Raw genomic sequence first — 16,458 nt, forward strand, 5'->3', positions numbered from 1 at the left:
ATTTCCTTAAAAGCAGAAAAGGCTGAGGGGGGACCTGATTGAGATGTACAATATTTAGGAGGGACATAGATAGGGTAGATAGGGAAGAAACGTTTCCTTTTAGTAGAGGGGTCATAACCAGGAGTAGAGAATTAAGGTAAGAAGACGATTTAGAGAGGATTGGAGGAAAACAGTTATAATCTTTATCTATAATCTTTATTAGTGTCACAAGGAGGCTTACATTAACACTGCAATGAAGTTACTGTGAAAATCCCCTCGTCACCACACTCCAGTGCCTATTCGGGTACACAGAGGGAGAATTCAGAATGTCCAATTTACCTAACAAGTATGTCTTTCGGGACTTGTGGGAAGAAACCAGAGCACCCAGAGGAAACCCACGCAGACACGGGGAGAACGTGCAGTACAGACAGTGACCCAAGCCGGGAATCGAACACGGGTCCCTGGCGCTGTGAAGTAACAGTGCTAACTACAGAGCTGCTGTGCTGCCCAGAGGGTGGTGGGCATCTGGAACTCACTGCCTGAGGCGGGAACCCTCACAACATTTAAGAAGCATTTAGATGAGCACTTGAAACCCCATAGAATAGAAACCAAGTGCTATCATTGCACTAAGAACAGTATTGGGTATGAAAAATTGTATATAGCCCGCCGGCTGCAATGACAGGTTTTCGCATCATGTCATGTCCCACCACATTAATTGTGCATACATGGGAAACATGCTGGATCACTAGCGGGCTTCCTCTGAATCGCCAACTCCACCTTCAGCTCACCACTTCCTTGCTACGGGTGCCATATTTAAAATGAAGCCGTGCACAGACTTCTCAAAGTCTGCAGCTCAGGACTGCTCCACTGAGGCTATGGCCCTGAAACCCAAGAAAACAACATCCCCCAAATTCAGCGGTGCTTCACTGGAGAGCCTGCGGGATGCAGTTGAGGCCTACTGCGAAGTCCTCTATCCCTGCTCTGGCTGTAGGAGCTCCAGTAGGTTGACTAATCTGGCTTTGGAGGGGGTGCCAACGGTGGTCAGTGCTAACACAGTACAGGGAAGAGAATAAATGACCTCATCCATGCTTCTATCACTCAACGCTCTCACTCATCACACATTCGTATTGATCTCACTCACTACCACCTCAAGGGGCATCATCACTCACTGTCACACACATCTTTACACCCCCAGCTGTCATCATCTCCTCTGGAGCTTATGTCATCTTTTTTTCCACAACGCCACTCACCACCCACACATGCCAGCCAGACTTATCTGCCCGGGCACACAATGTCTGTCTTTGTGTAGGAAAAGCTTGTGCACAATCGCAATCCCCAGACAGGGGACTGAGCGCCACACATCAAGGTTCTCTCTCAGTTCCAAAACAGAGCCATACAGCTGACCAGAGGGGACATCTGCCATGCTTGCACCAATGGGAGGTGGACGGCGTGCACCTAAGTGAGAATCATTCACCGGCTCATCCATCAGACAACCATACAGCAAGTGCTTTGTTCTGTTGTACAATCACCTGCCATGCACTAATTATCTCTCTTTCTTTCATTGCGAGAGGATTTGAGTATAGGAATAGAGATGTTTTACTGCAATTGTATAGGGGTCTGGTGAGGCCACACCTGGAGTATTGTGTGCAGCTTTGGTATCCTTATCTGAGAAAGAGGGCAGGATTCTTCCGCACTTGGCGCGATGGCCCGACGCCGGCTCCAAGAGCGACGTGAACCACTCCGGCGTCAGGCCACCCGGAAGTTACGGAATCCTCCACACTTCCGGGGGCTAGGCCGGCGTCGGAGGGGTTGGCGCCGCGCCAACCAGCGGCGAAGGGCCGCCATGGGACCATGCGAGTTGGCGCATGCCCAGAATCTCCGGTATGTTCTGGCGCATGCGCAGAACTGCCGGCGTGTTTCCTGCACATGCGCAGGGGGTTTCTTCTCCGCGCCGGCCTTGGCGGAGCCTTACAGAGGCCAGCGCGGAGTGAAAGAGTGACCCCACGGCACAGGCCCGCCTGCAGATCTGTGGGCCCGAATCGCGGGCCAGGCCACCGTGCCCCCCCCCCCCCCCCCCCCCCACACACACACGAGGTCCCCGCTAGACGCCGACAAGCCAGGTGACGCCAGGTGGACCATGTCCATTTCACGCCGGCGGGACTTGCCGATAACGGGCGGCCACTCAGCCCAGCGGCCCCCGAACAGCGCGGAGTGAACCCCGCCCCCTTCCTAAAACCACCGGTAGAGAATTCGGCAGCCAGCATCGGGGCGGGATTCACGCCGCCCCCTGGCGATTCTCCGATCCGGCGGGGTTCAGAGAATCCCGCCCAGGGTTTCTTGCTGTGGAGGGAGTGCAGCGAAGCTTTACCAGGTTGATTCCTGGGATGGCGGGACTGACTATGAGGAGAGACTAAATCAGTTATAATTATATTCATTGGAGTTTAGAAGAGTGGGGGGGGGGGGTATGTCATAGAAACCTATAGAGTTCTACCAGGATTAGACCAGTAGATTCAGAAGGAATGTTCTGACGGTGGGGGAGTCCAGACCTAGGACTAAGGTGAGGAGAATTTTCTTCATCCAGATTAGTGAATCTGTGGAATTCACTGCCACAGAAAGTGGTAAAGGCCAAAACATTGTGTAATTTCAAGGAAGAATTAAATACAGCTCTTGGGGCTGAAGGGATATGGGTGGGGCGGGGGGGGATCAGGGTATTGAACTTGATGATCAGCCGCGATCATAAGGAATGGCAGAGCAGGCTTAAAGGGCCCAACGGCCTCCAAATGCTTCTATTTTCTATGTACTTTTCTATGTAAGAAATGGGCCTCAACAGCCACCCAGCGGTTCCTGTATCTGGTTATTCATGAAGGCCTCGCCTTTTCAACCTTGCCCCTCGCCCAAGGTGTGGTGATCCTCAGGTGAAATCACCACCAGTCAACTCTCCCCTTCGAAGGCAAAAACAGTCTATGGTCATCTGGGACTATGGCGACTTTACTTTTAGCTGTATTGTGGGCACCGTGCCCCCCCCCCCCCCCCCCCCACCCCACTGCAGACAGAGTCTTCACTTAAATCACCGCTCTGTTCATACACGTACTATGTGAACTTCCACGAGTTCTCAGGACCCAAGTGCAATTAATTATGGCACAAAGTGTCTTGCTGTTTTCCAGTAAAGGGCTCCCGGGATGCTTACATTTTTGTTTGCTGGCTCTATGCCTGGAGACAGCCTGTTTATCCTTTATGTTACTCGAAGACAGCGTGCAAATCCCGGAACACTTGATTCCTAAGTATCTGGCTGGGTTGGAGTAACTGCAAATGCACCGAACCCAGCCACAGTGTGGTTTACTAACTTGTGTGTCCACACCTGCGCAAAACTTCCTCTAGACAGATCACAGGCTTCATGAGATAGGAATCACAAAATTATTAATCGGGGACAGGAGGCGAGCTTCCACTCTGTAACAGTCCACCTTTTTTCAGTGACCACCTGCTTTTTCCATATCCGTGAGAAGCCACTATTCTATATTGTCAAAACCTTACGAAGATTCAGCTTGTGTGCTTCACTTGGTTTTGGAACTGAGTGCTGAACGCGTCCCGCAGGCTGTTGCTGGAGTCTAGCATTTCTGAATGAATAGGGCATGACAAGCCAATGCTGGTGATTTGGAACACTGTTGCTGCTGCAGTGACAGTAATTAGCCCATTTAACTGCACAGCAGCGTCACTGCTTTGTGTCCACTGAAGCACAATTGTAGTGAAGGTGTGCAATTTACAAATTAGTAACGTAACCCTCTTTTCCCAGTCATTTGTCACATGCTGTGTGCTACTTCCCAACCCAATGATTTTCAATTTTTAAGAGGGAGTGTTGCTCAAAACTGACACTTTCTGATTTCAATTCCCCTTGTTGAGGAGGGTATCCTTTTCTTCAAGTAACTACGCCTGTTGAATGGGCAGATATTTTGTGCTGTGTGTTTTAGGCAGCAGCAGTTTTAGGCCCTCCAAATAATTTACCTGAATGTAGATGTTTGAGTGCACTGTAAATGTGAGGAGCTATTTTTCCACTGTGTTGCGCCCGGTGCCTATCTTGTTTCCTGGGAGCATCGTGGGAGGGGCACAAGTCTGGATCTTGGATCATGCCCTCGCTGGGTGTGATCCAAGATAGTTATTTGATCCATTTGGCTCATTTAAATATGCATGGTCGTGTTGAGGCTGTATTCTCCCAGCTCCCAGGAGTTGCCTGGGCACCGATTGGTGCTGGTCTCCACAAGTTGAGACCAGGCGTAATGGCCACTCTGGGGGTCTTGGAACCCATTTGAGCCCCCTGGGGGGCAGCGACAGGGCAGGACCCTGGCACCGCAAAGGGTCGGGCCTGAGGGGGATCATAAAAGGGGCAGAGCGGGGGTCATGAAAGGCAGGGGGAACTGAAAGGGGGAGGCCCCCTCAGTGGAGTGTGCTCAATTTGGCAGGAGGCAAAGGGGGGGGGGGGGGGGGGTGGTAGTATTGTCTGTGTGTGGCAGGCTCTCCAGTTGAAAATGCCACCCCACTGTCGGAGGAGACATCGCTACGTTTAGTTCCTTACAATTTCCAAGTGTGGGCTAGACCGGTGAGAAACTTCCCAAGCCCCCAAAAATGACTTAAGTGTGGGTGAACGTAGGTCTGGATTCCATCCAAAAGGCTAGCAGGAAACACCCAACCAAACTTGCGCAAAATGACACTTTGTCATCTTTTGGGTGAATGGCGCCCATCTATATGTAAATAATTGTGCAGAATTCTCCCAACCGGTGTGTGGCAGGTGGACAGACGGGCGCGATGAATCTGGTGGGAACCAAAGTCAAAAACTCGCCGGGGTAAAATCCCGTTACAATTCTCCCGATGGCAGGCCGCTCTTCCTGCTGGCACTTGGCACAAATCCATGCATCTCATGAATGCTCATTAGAACAGCTTTCCGCCGGAATCCCATCAGGCCTTTCAATGTTGCATCACGTCAGTGGGAATTTACTTTGGTATCAAACCCATTTGCCAAAGAGTGGCATGCGCAAGGCGGTCCTCAGTTCGTCAGAGATCTTATGGCGAATGCAACAACTTTCTGCTATATTGCTGCACAGCTCCTGATGCACTGTTCACCACTCTGCTGCTGCAGACTGGGTCCTACCCACCATCTCCATGTCCAGCTGGTCTTCATGGACAGCACTGTGTTGCTGGGGCATATCCCTCCTGTGTCAGAGAGTCGGGCCAGTACTGCGACTGGTGTTGGGGAGTACAGGGGTTTCCTTGCTCCTGGTGTCACACAGCAGTGTCTATCTGGACAGCGCTGTGCTGCAGGACTCCTGCAACCACTGCAACAAAGGTCCAAATTTCGACCAGGGAAGAGTGCGAGCTTGATGGGGGGCTCACAGTGGCAGGAAGAGAGGCAAGGTAGTGGGTGAAGAAGTTGAACAATGGAAGGCCGAGGAAAGACCGATGAGAGAGGAGCTGGACCCTGGAAAGCTCAGAAACTAAACAACGGGGGGGGTCAAAGGAATACCCCATCATTTACTGGAAGGAGATGCACAAAGACTCCAGATGTGGTGGGTAGAGGTCCAAGAAAGGTATGAGTGCCTCGCAGAGGGAGGATGGTTGAATCAAAGAACAGACTTCCTCGAGGCTGCTAGTCTTTTTCATCTGGGTTGCTAACATCCTGCACCGTCTGGTGAAGTCAGGTGGGCTGGAGAGAGTGATAGGTGGGTACTGGACTGATATTTAAATGTGGCACCAGGACCTTTGAACCAGTTAGTTGATGGTGGGCGAACAAATCAGCGGGCAGCCCGCCAGAAGAGTAGGGAGGGGAACTCACTTGTGCATAAATCAATGACTTTCAAGCATAAATCTGACACGGGATCCTGCTATGCTGCTCAGCGGTACTGGCACTGCCGGAGCCTCCTGCCACCGCACTTAATCTCAAAATGGGAGAATTTCACCCCATTGTAGCTTGTTCCACTATTTCTCAGCTGGATCTTTTGAAGTTCCTTGATACGGTTTTACGAATTTTCAACCATTTTGATTACTTCCCATTTGCACTAGGTTACTGGATCAAGTCATGTAAGTAAAGGTATTCGGTAACTTTGATGAAGATCAATAGTCTTATATTTATGTTTATTCATGCTCCTTTAACGCTTGACATTCTTCACTCTTGTGGTTATGTGATCCCAAATTGACTTCCAAGACGATAGCCTCCCTCTTCCACTCACACTTTGCATATTGGTGCACTGCCATCACTCTGTCTGTTTCTACAAAGATCATTGATGAATCTGATGATTTACGATCTGCACCTCCCTCCATTTGTCCCAGAAAATATGTACTCCACAACTTTTCACAGTAACTTCATTGCAGTGTTAATGTAAACCTACTTGTGACATTGATAATTATTATTATACTGTGATGGTTCAGAGTATACCATTTACACTGGTTAATGGCCGGTAAACTAACTGGGCAGCATGCCTTCAGACACACTACTCAGTCATGCATTACTTTTCCCCTACAGCCTAACACAGCCTGTCTTTCAGAAAGAACCTTGTACACACGTTTGTACTTTTAACAGCGCTTAATCAAAAAAAAGACAAGTTTAAATCTTATTTAACCAATGTCACTTTTTAAAAAACCATTAATAGCACTGTGACTTACGGATGTAATGAATATTAATCACTGCTAAATACCAGGTTTCATATCCATACAGCATCAGCGCACTCAATTCTCGTTATAACTTACAGGTTCTTTTCCATCCAAAGCTTCAAGCCACTGTCTGCGATCATCCTCCGTAATCGCCTGCATGGTGATCACACCTTGCCTACAAAACATACCATGACAAAGTATTAATTAGAAATGGGAGATCAAGTGGGTAGTGGTGGTGGTGGTGGTGGGTGGGGGGATCATCATTTGCCAGGCTCAGTCTGATTCAGTTTAAGGTTGTTCACCGGGCACACATGATGGTGGCCCGGATGAGCACGTTTTTGGGGATAGAGGACAGGTGTGCGAAATGTTTGGAGGGCCAGCGAACCAGGTCCTAATGTTTTGGGCATGTCCGAAGCTTAGGAGATTTTGGCAGGGGTTTACAGCTGTCATGTCCACGGTGTTAAAAACAAGGGTGGTGCCGAGTCCAGAGGTGGCGATTTTCGGAGTGTCGGAAGATCCGGGAATCCAGGGGATGAGAGAGACTGACGTCTTGGCCTTTGCCTCTTTGGTAGCCCGGAGACGGATATTGTTAGCGTGGAGGGACTCGAAGCCCCTGAATTCAGAGATCTGGCTTAGTCACATGGCCTGGTTTCTCAGACTTGAGAAAATAAAGTTCGCCCTAATAGGGTCCATGCTAGGATTCGTCCGGAGGTGGCAACCGTTTGTCGACTTCTTGGAGTTCTTTGGAGAAAACTGTCAGCAGAGGTGTTTGGGGGGGGGGGGGTTAGATTGTTTAGAGGAGGTGGGACTTGTGAGGGAGGGAGGCGGTCTTTGCACTATGTTTATATTTGTATTTGTACTGTTTGTTATTGTTATAAAATTATCAATGCCTTAATAAAATGTTTTAAAAAATAAAAGAAATGGGAGATCAGATCATGCATGAAGGTTTCAAAACTGAAAAATGTTCCAGAATACATTTGTGGTATTTTCACATTAAGGGCCATTTCTGATCTCACCAGTGGGCGCAGAGTAAGAATATTTTAAATTTGATGGACATTAAAGCAAGATAATGTCTACATTTCATTAATTCAGCGAGTGCATTCAAAAACACAATATCGCTGCAGTATTTTCTCACGGTCCTAGAGACCTAGACCCAAACATCTTCAGTTGCTTTATCCTCTATTACAAAGTCAGAGTAGGGATGCTTGCTGAATATTGCACAGTATTCATGTAGATTGTAACTCCTCAGTTAATGAAGCAGTCTATGTCCATATCGAACAAGACCTAGCCAACATTCAGCTTTGAACTGATAAGTGGCAAGCTACATTTCACAAATCCACCATGCAATGATCATATCCAACAAGAAAGCATCTAATAACCTCCTTAAAATTTAATAGCATTACCATCATTGAATTACCCCATATTCAGCATCCGCAAAATTGAAACAGTGCAGGAGGAGGCTATTCAGCCACCAAGTCTGCACCAATCCTCTGAAAGAGCACCGTACTGAGGCCCACTCCCCTGCCTTATCCCTGTAACCCAACCTAACCAGATAAACTCAAAGACTTTGCCTATTTCCATTATAGCGTCATAGACTGAAGTGACCCGATATCGGCCACAAAATAATTAAGAATAACATCCCTATTAACAGATTATTTTAGGATTTTTTTTCTTTTAAAAAAAAATAAATTTAGAGTACCCAATTCATTTTTTCCAATTAAGGGGCAATTTAGCGTGGCCAATCCACCTACCCTGCACATCTTTAGGTTGTGGGGGCGAAACTCACGCAAACACGGGGAGAATGTGCAAACGCCACACGGACAGTGACCCAGAGCCGAGATCGAACCTGGGACCGTGGCGCCGTGAGGCAGCAGTGCTAATCACTGCAGCACCGTGCTGCCCTAGATTATTTCAGTTTAACTGATTGGTGAGGACCTGAGTTTAAACTATGTAATAGTAGGGGTAGACTGAATGCTCTACCTTTCCCAGGGAAAGAGGAGCCTTTGCAATACACTGTCAACTGGTGTGGCGGTGCTGATACTACAAGTCTTAGAGAGTGAGTTAGAACAGTTCCTGATTGGGGCAGAGATTATATCATATAGGAGACATGTGCCTTTATAGGTATCTTTATGCTCCCTGCGTACACTTGGATTGGTTTCAATCGTTTAATTTTAAAGGGATTTCAGAGGACAATTACAGAACATTTTCCCATCATTTGGCAATGGGATATTTTTCCCTAATTTTTTTTTTGCCTCTCCCAGGACATTAACATAGCTGTGGGGTGGGTTTGAACTGGAGGCGAGATGCAAGGGAGACAGGAAGCATTAAGCCATCATTGTATGGGTAGGCTTGATGGACCAAGTTGTGCCCTTTCTGACCCGTCAATGTTGTATGTTTGTAAAATGCAAGCATTTTTTCATAATGCTGCATCTATCAGCGCAGAACACTATGGATTTCTGAACTGCAAAATGATATATTATTACCTCATTTCACATGATGTTAAATACAAAGAAGCACAAGCAGTGCGAGAATCACTTGCAGATATGTAAAATTATTTTTTATTCTATCCCATGCTTCACAATCAAAGTATAAAAAGCTATTTTACCTGCCAACTGCTTCTATATCAAAGCAAAATCTCTTATCTGTGGCGTCAGATTTTTTTCTTGTGCACGATTTCAGAATGAATGCATCCTCGTCCCCCTAACAAACAAGAATGCACACAAATCTTATTTTTTCAAAGAAATATTTTCAGAATGCATTCAAAATAAACACATTTATACAGCAGCTCCATCAACATGTAAATGTCGAGAATTAAGTTATTTAAATTTATATTGCACCTGATCATGTTACTCAAACATCACATAATCCTTGCACATTTATTGTCCACTTACATTATTGTGAGTCGGGAGGTGGTGGCACAGCAGTATTGTCACTGCTCGAGGTCGCCAGACATGTGGGGGAAATCCCCCCACAATAACATGCACTGCCATGGTTACAGCTGAGTTTTAGAGTGATGGTTTCCACATTGGAATGCTGCCTCCAATATCCACTTATCCTCCTACTGGGAGGCTGCCACCATTTCATGGTTGGCCTCCTGATATGGCAGGTAACCCCGTGCAGCAGCACTGGTTTGACAATCCAGTTGGCATCAGCTGAGGCACCATTGAAAATCCAGTCCCGTTTCCCTTGCTGTGTTGTTAACAGCCCGCACTTTCCGCAAGTTGCCACACAAAATATTTAAAAACTTAATAGTGCAAGGGTCAATCTTACTCATGGCAGACAAAATTAGATGAAATAAAAAAGCCGAATGTGGCGAGATAAAGCTAACCTTACAGAAGAATATGCCACGAGGCTACATTCAGTGAAAAAGCTTTCTCCGGTTCCAAGTGAAATTTACCACCTTATCATTTATATGCAGCATCTCTCTTAAGTGTGTCCTCTACTCGGGCAGGTAGTAGGTTAGCACTGCTGCCTCACGGCGCTGAGGTCCCAGGTTCGATCCCGGCCTCAGGTCACTGTCCGTGTGGAGTTTTCACATTCTCCCAGTGTCTGCATGGGTCTCTACCCCACAACACAAAGATGTTCAGGGTAGGCAGATTGGGCACGCTAAATTGCCCTTTAATTTGAAAAAAATGAATTGGGCACCCTCAACTTAAATTTAAAAAAAAAAAAAAATGTTTTTAAAGTGCGTCCTCTACAGATTGTTACTTCAGGACCCATAAAGCTAAGCTGCACTCCTGCAGTTTGTGGAGAATGGGGAAATAAAGAAAACAACTATTACAGCATGCATAAACAAGTTCTTGGTGTAGCATCTCAATCATCCGTCATAAATTTGAAGCTTTATCGCTACAATCCATTTTGGAGGTGACAAAGAACACTTGAAATAGATATAAATACAAACAATTTTAACTTAGTTACTTACAATTTTCCCACCTGACCTCTGATCAAACTGCACCATGGTAAATCTCTTTGTCTCCTTTTTATATGAGCAATAATGTTTCACCCAACTCGAGCCAAAAGGGCCTGTTCCTATGACATGTAAAGCATTCAGATGCATTACAATATTCACCAAAAGATTTACCACATTAAAATAATAAAGCCATTTACCTTCAAGTACTGAGCTACACACTTTTAGAAAAGGATTACATGCTCATTGAGTTATGCCAGGTGAGTAGGTTGAAGTCACAAAAACGTTTAGGAGCGCTGAACAAAGAGACATGCTGTCGAAGCTTTTCATCTTGTAATCATCAGGACCGATGCAAGTACCCCAAATTTCAAAAGGAGCAACAAGTTCTATTGTTGTGAGAAAAGGATGTTGACTGGCCAGCACGCTGACTCTAATTGATTTAAGTGTTGCCATGCAGGCGCAGCAGGGCACCAGGAACTATTGCTGCGCCCCCTCCCTTGCTTTTGTTTGCTCCAGAAGAACGTGCAATGCTGGACATAGAACATAGAAAAATACAGCACAGAACAGGCCCTTCGGCCCACGATGTTGTGCCGAACCTTTGTCCTAGATAAATCATAGATTATCATAGAATTTACAGTGCAAAAGGAGGCCATTCGGCCCATCGAGTCTGCACCAGCTCTTGGAAAGAGCACCCTATCCAAGGGTCAACACCTCCACCCTATCCCCATAACCCAGTAACCCCACCCAACACTAAGGACAATTTTGGACACCAAGGGCAATTTATCATGGCCAATCCACCTAACCTGCACATCTCTGGACTGTGGGAGGAAACCGGAGCACCCGGAGGAAACCCACGCACACACTGGGAGGATGAGCAGACTCCGCACAGACAGTGACCCAAGCCGGAATTGAACCTGGGACCCTGGAGCTGTGAAGCAATTGTGCTATCCACAATGTTACCGTGCTGCACTTCAGAACAAATTAATCTACACTACATATTTCTACCATAATTCATGTACCTATCCAATAGCTGCTTGAAGGTCCCTAATGTTTCCGACTCAACTACTTCCACAGGCAGTGCATTCCATGCACCCACTACTCTCTGGGTAAAGAACCTACCTCTGACATCCCTCCTATATCTTCCACCATTCACCTTAAATTTATGTCCCCTTGTAATGGTTTGTTCCACCCGGGGAAAAAGTCTCTTGACTGTCTACTCTATCTATTCCCCTGATCATCTTATAAACCTCTATCGAGTCGCCCCTCATCCTTCTCCGTTCTAATGAGAAAAGGCCTAGCACCCTCAACCTTTCCTCGTAAGACCTACTCTCCATTCCAGGCAACATCCTGGTAAATCTCCTTTGCACCTTTTCCAAAGCTTCCACATCCTTCCTAAAATGAGGCGACCAGAACTGTACACAGTACTCCAAATGTGGCCTTACCAAGGTTTTGTACAGCTGCATCATCACCTCACGGCTCTTAAATTCAATCCCTCTGTTAATGAACGCTAGCACACCATAGGCCTTCTTCACAGCTCTATCCACTTGAGTGGCAACTTTCAAAGATGTATGAACATAGACCCCAAGATCTCTCTGCTCCTCCATATTGCCAAGAACCCTACCGTTAACCCTGTATTCCGCATTCATATTTTTCCTTCCAAAATGGACAACCTCACACTTTTCAGGGTTAAACTCCATCTGCCACTTCTCAGCCCAGCTCTGCATCCTATCTATGTCTCTTTGCAGCCAACAACAGCCCTCCTCATTATCCACAACTCCACCAATCTTCGTATTGTCTGCAAATTTACTGACCCACCCTTCAACTCCCTCATCCAAGTCATTAATGAAAATCACAAACAGCAGAGGATCCAGAACTGATCCCTGCGGTACGCCACTGGTAACTGGGATTCAGGCTGAATATTTGCCATCCACCACCACTCTCTGACTTCTATCGGTTAGCCAGTTCGTTATCCAACTGGCCAAATTTCCCACTATCCCATGCCTCCTTACTTTCTGCATAAGCCTACCATGGGAACCTTATCAAATGCCTTACTAAAATCCATGTACACTACATCCACTGCTTTACCTTCATCCATATGCTTGGTCACCTCCTCAAAGAATTCAATAAGACTTGTAAGGCAAGACCTACCCCTCACAAATCCGTGCTGACTATCCCTAATCAAGCAGTATTTTTCCAGATGCTCAGATATCCTATCCCTCAGTACCCTTTCCATTACTTTGCCGACCATCGAAGTAAGACTAACTGGCCTGTAATTCCCAGGGTTATCCCACAACAGAAGCACAACATTCGCCACTCTCCAATCCCCTGGTACCACCCCTGTTGACAGTGAGGATGAAAAGATCATTGCCAACGGCTCTGCAATTTCATCTCTTGCTTCCCATAGAATCCTTGGATATATCCCGTCAGGCCCAGGGGACTTGCCTATCCTCAAGTTTTTCAAAATGCCCCACACATCTTCCTTCCTAACAAGTATTTCCTCGAGCTTACCAGTCTTCCTTACATGTTCCTTTTGCCTGCAGAGGACAGGCCCCTACATATGAATAGAGGTGGCTAAGTAATCTACATGTGAGCCAGCTGATAATCTTAAATTGGTTGTTAAAATAATTCTTAGCACTCTTGGGATTGTTCAGCAAGTGCTATTCAATCGTGGAATCACAACTAACGTTACACATTAAGTAAAAGCAAATTACTGCGGATGCTGGAATCTGAAACAGAAGAGAAAATGTTGGAAAATCTCAGCAGGTCTGGCAGCATCTGTAGGGAGAGAAAAGAGCTAAGGTTTCGAGTCATCGCTCGAAACAGCGAGCTTCACCTATTGCTCAAATTTGAGGCATTTTACCCTTCCAGGTAGGATTGGACGCTTTTCAGTCTGAACTGGCTGCCTTAGTCCCATGAGTATGCGCAATACAAAGCGAGCAATGATCCGATAGGGGTTCCCATTATCCTGCAGGATAGCGTTGATGTGTCCTATTTCGGCATGAAATAAATAAGGCCCAAGTCAATTGTTTCACCTTCAAGCTTACCAGATGAGGCTAGCCGTTTAACATTGCTTCTATGCAGTCTAGGTATAGAATAGAATCATAGAATGTCTACAGTGCACAAGGAGGCCATTCAGCCTATCGAGTCTGCACTGACCCTCTGAAAGAGCCACGTGACTAGACCCACTCCCCTGCCCTATTCCCACAACCGCACCTAACCTACACATCTTTGGACACTAAGGGGCAAATTAGCATGGCCAATCCACCTAACCTGCACATCTTTGGACTGTAGGAGGAAACGGGGCACCCGGAGGAAACCCACGCCGGCACAGGGAGAAAGTGCACACTCCACACAGACAGTCAGCCGAGGCTGAAATTGAACCCGGGTCCCTGGCGCTGTGAGGCAGCAGGGTTAACCACTAATAGACCAGACTTGGCCAAGTTCCCACACTGATCGCCCCTGAAGATTGAGGTCATCAATCAAAAGTTGACTCAGGTCATACATGAAGGCATCATTTACTGAACGCGAATCATAAAACTGCAGAAAGGTATGGTGTACAAAGAGGCCATTCAGTCCTTCGTGTCGGCACTGGCCAAAAAAAGAATATAAAAAGAAAATAGCTGCTCATTTTAATCATACTTTCCAGCACCTGGTCTGAACTTCAGGGTAAGATCCAGGTACCTTTCAAAGGAGTTGAATATTTCAGCTTTAACCACCAACTTAGACAATGAATTCCAAATGCTCACCACCCTCTGAGCGAAAAGGTTTCCCCTCATGCTCCTTTTAATCCTCTACCAATCAACTTAAATCTATGCCCCCTGGGCACTGACCCCTCAGCAAGAGGAAACAAGTTTTTTCTGTCTATTCTATCTAGGCCCCTCATAATTTTCTACACCTCAATAACGTCTCCCCTTAGCCTCTTCTCTTCTAAGGAAAACAACCCAACCCAGTCCAATTCCTCCTCATGACTGCAATTTTCAAGCCCTGGCAACATTTGTGTGTTATCTCCTCTGCTCTCTCTCCAGACCAATTATGTCCTTCCCAGAATGTGGTGGCCAGAACTGTACACAAGCATCCAGCTATGAGGACTCTGGGTCTGTACTCACTGGAGTTTAGAAGGATATGGGGGATCTTATTGAAACTTACAGGATACTGCGAGGCCTGGATAGAGTGGACGTGGAGAGGATGTTTCCACCTGGAGGAAAACCTAGAACCAGAAGGAACAACCTCAGACGAAAGGGAGGATCATTTAAAACAGAGAAGAGGAGGAATTTCTTCAGCCAGAAGGTGGTGAATCTGTGGAACTGTTTGCCACAGAAGAATGTGGAGGCCAAACACTGGATGTCTTAAGACAGAGTTAGATAAGATCTTAATTAATAAGGGGTTAGGGGTTATGGGGAGAAGGCAGGAGATGGGGATAAGAAAAATGTCAGCCATGATTGAATGGCGGAGCAAACTCAATGGGCTGAGTGTCTTGTGGCCTAACCAGCATTTTATACAGTTCTCGAAGAGAAAATGCTGGAAAATCTCCGCAGATCTGGAGCTTTGACAAAGGGTCACCTGGACTCAAAACGTTAGCTCTTTTCTCTCGCTACAGAGGCTGCTAGACCTGCTGAGATTTTCCAGCATTTTCTCTTTGTTTTCAGATTCCAACATCCGCGGTAATTTGCTTTTATTTTATACAGTTCCATCATTATATACCTACTTTTGTATTCAATACCTCATCCAATAATGGAAAGCTCTCCATATGTTTTCTTGGCCACCTTGCCCCTGTCCTGCCACCTTCAAGGACCTGGGAACATGCATTCCAAGGTCTCTCACTTCCTCAACCCCTCTCAATATCTTCTTGTTTATTGAGTATTCCCTTGTTTTGTTTGTCCTCCCCAAATACATTACCTCACACTTTTCCAGATTGAATTCCATTCACCACTTCTCTACCCACTCAACCAAACCATTGCCATCATTGTGGAGTCGTCAGCTATCCTCACCATTATCAACTACATGGCCAATGTTTGTGTCATGTGCAAATTTCCCAATCATGCCTCCCACATTGAAGTCTACACCATTAATGTATACAACAAACACTGAGGGTTCCAACAGTGGGCCCTGTGGAATGCCACTGGAAACGGCTTTCCGTTCACAAAAACATTCATCGACCATTACCCTTTGTTTCCGTCACTGTGACAATTCTGGATCTCTGACAAAAACATCCATCGACCATTACCCTTTGTTTCCGTCACTGTGACAATTCTGGATCAATTCTGACAACTCACCGCCTTCCCCTTTTTCTCCCGAGATCTCACCTTTCTGACCAGCCTGTCATTTGGTACCTTGTCACATGCCTTGCTGAAATCCATGTAGATAACATTGACTGTACTACCCGTAATCTCCAACAATTTATTATCTCAGCGTTATATCAGCTAGTAACAACTAACCATAATCGATGTCCCAGCAAATGAAATAACTAAATTGGTAAATAGGCCTTTAAGATGATTAAAGTGGGGATGGGTGTGCAGAGAAGATTCAGGAAAGGATCATTATAAAAACAGAGTGTTAAGGCTGCACAGCTGATTAGTAGTTTGGGTAGAAACAAGGAAAGTGGGTCATAAAGGGCCAGAGAGCTTAACAATAGTGCTTTAGTGACTACAGTGATATCAGAAAAATGGAAAGAAGTTGAAGCTCAAGGCTCTTAATTCAAACATGCAAAACATTCACAAAAAAAATTGAATTAATAGCACAGACAGAAATAAATAGGTTTGATTTAATAATCATATTGGGGATTTGGGGCTGAATTTAGGAAGATCAGTGGTGGACCCTACGGCAGGCTGGAGAGCCAGGGGCAACTGCATCTCGGATATTTCAGGGAACACCAGAACGATTCTGTGTCTGTCATGAAATTCTTAAGTGGCTTGACAGATGCTGGGAGGATGTGACCC

General features: G+C 46.2%; 1 protein-coding gene across 4 annotated transcripts in view; it reads right to left on the bottom strand.

Annotated features, from left to right (window-relative positions):
* The window catches only part of arhgap10 (Rho GTPase activating protein 10), a 284,335-nt gene that overhangs the window by 105,051 nt on the left and 162,826 nt on the right, over positions 1-16,458 (bottom strand). For all 4 annotated transcript variants that reach the window (XM_072496090.1, XM_072496089.1, XM_072496091.1 and 1 more), the window contains 3 exons: positions 10,538-10,644; positions 9,221-9,315; positions 6,712-6,790 (listed from right to left, as the gene is read on the bottom strand). In XM_072496090.1, the coding sequence (XP_072352191.1) occupies positions 6,712-6,790; positions 9,221-9,315; positions 10,538-10,644 (281 nt within the window). The remainder of the gene's footprint in view (positions 1-6,711; positions 6,791-9,220; positions 9,316-10,537; positions 10,645-16,458) is intronic.

The sequence above is a fragment of the Scyliorhinus torazame genome, chromosome 3 (assembly GCF_047496885.1).
Source record: "Scyliorhinus torazame isolate Kashiwa2021f chromosome 3, sScyTor2.1, whole genome shotgun sequence".
Taxonomy (NCBI): Eukaryota; Metazoa; Chordata; class Chondrichthyes; order Carcharhiniformes; family Scyliorhinidae; genus Scyliorhinus; species Scyliorhinus torazame.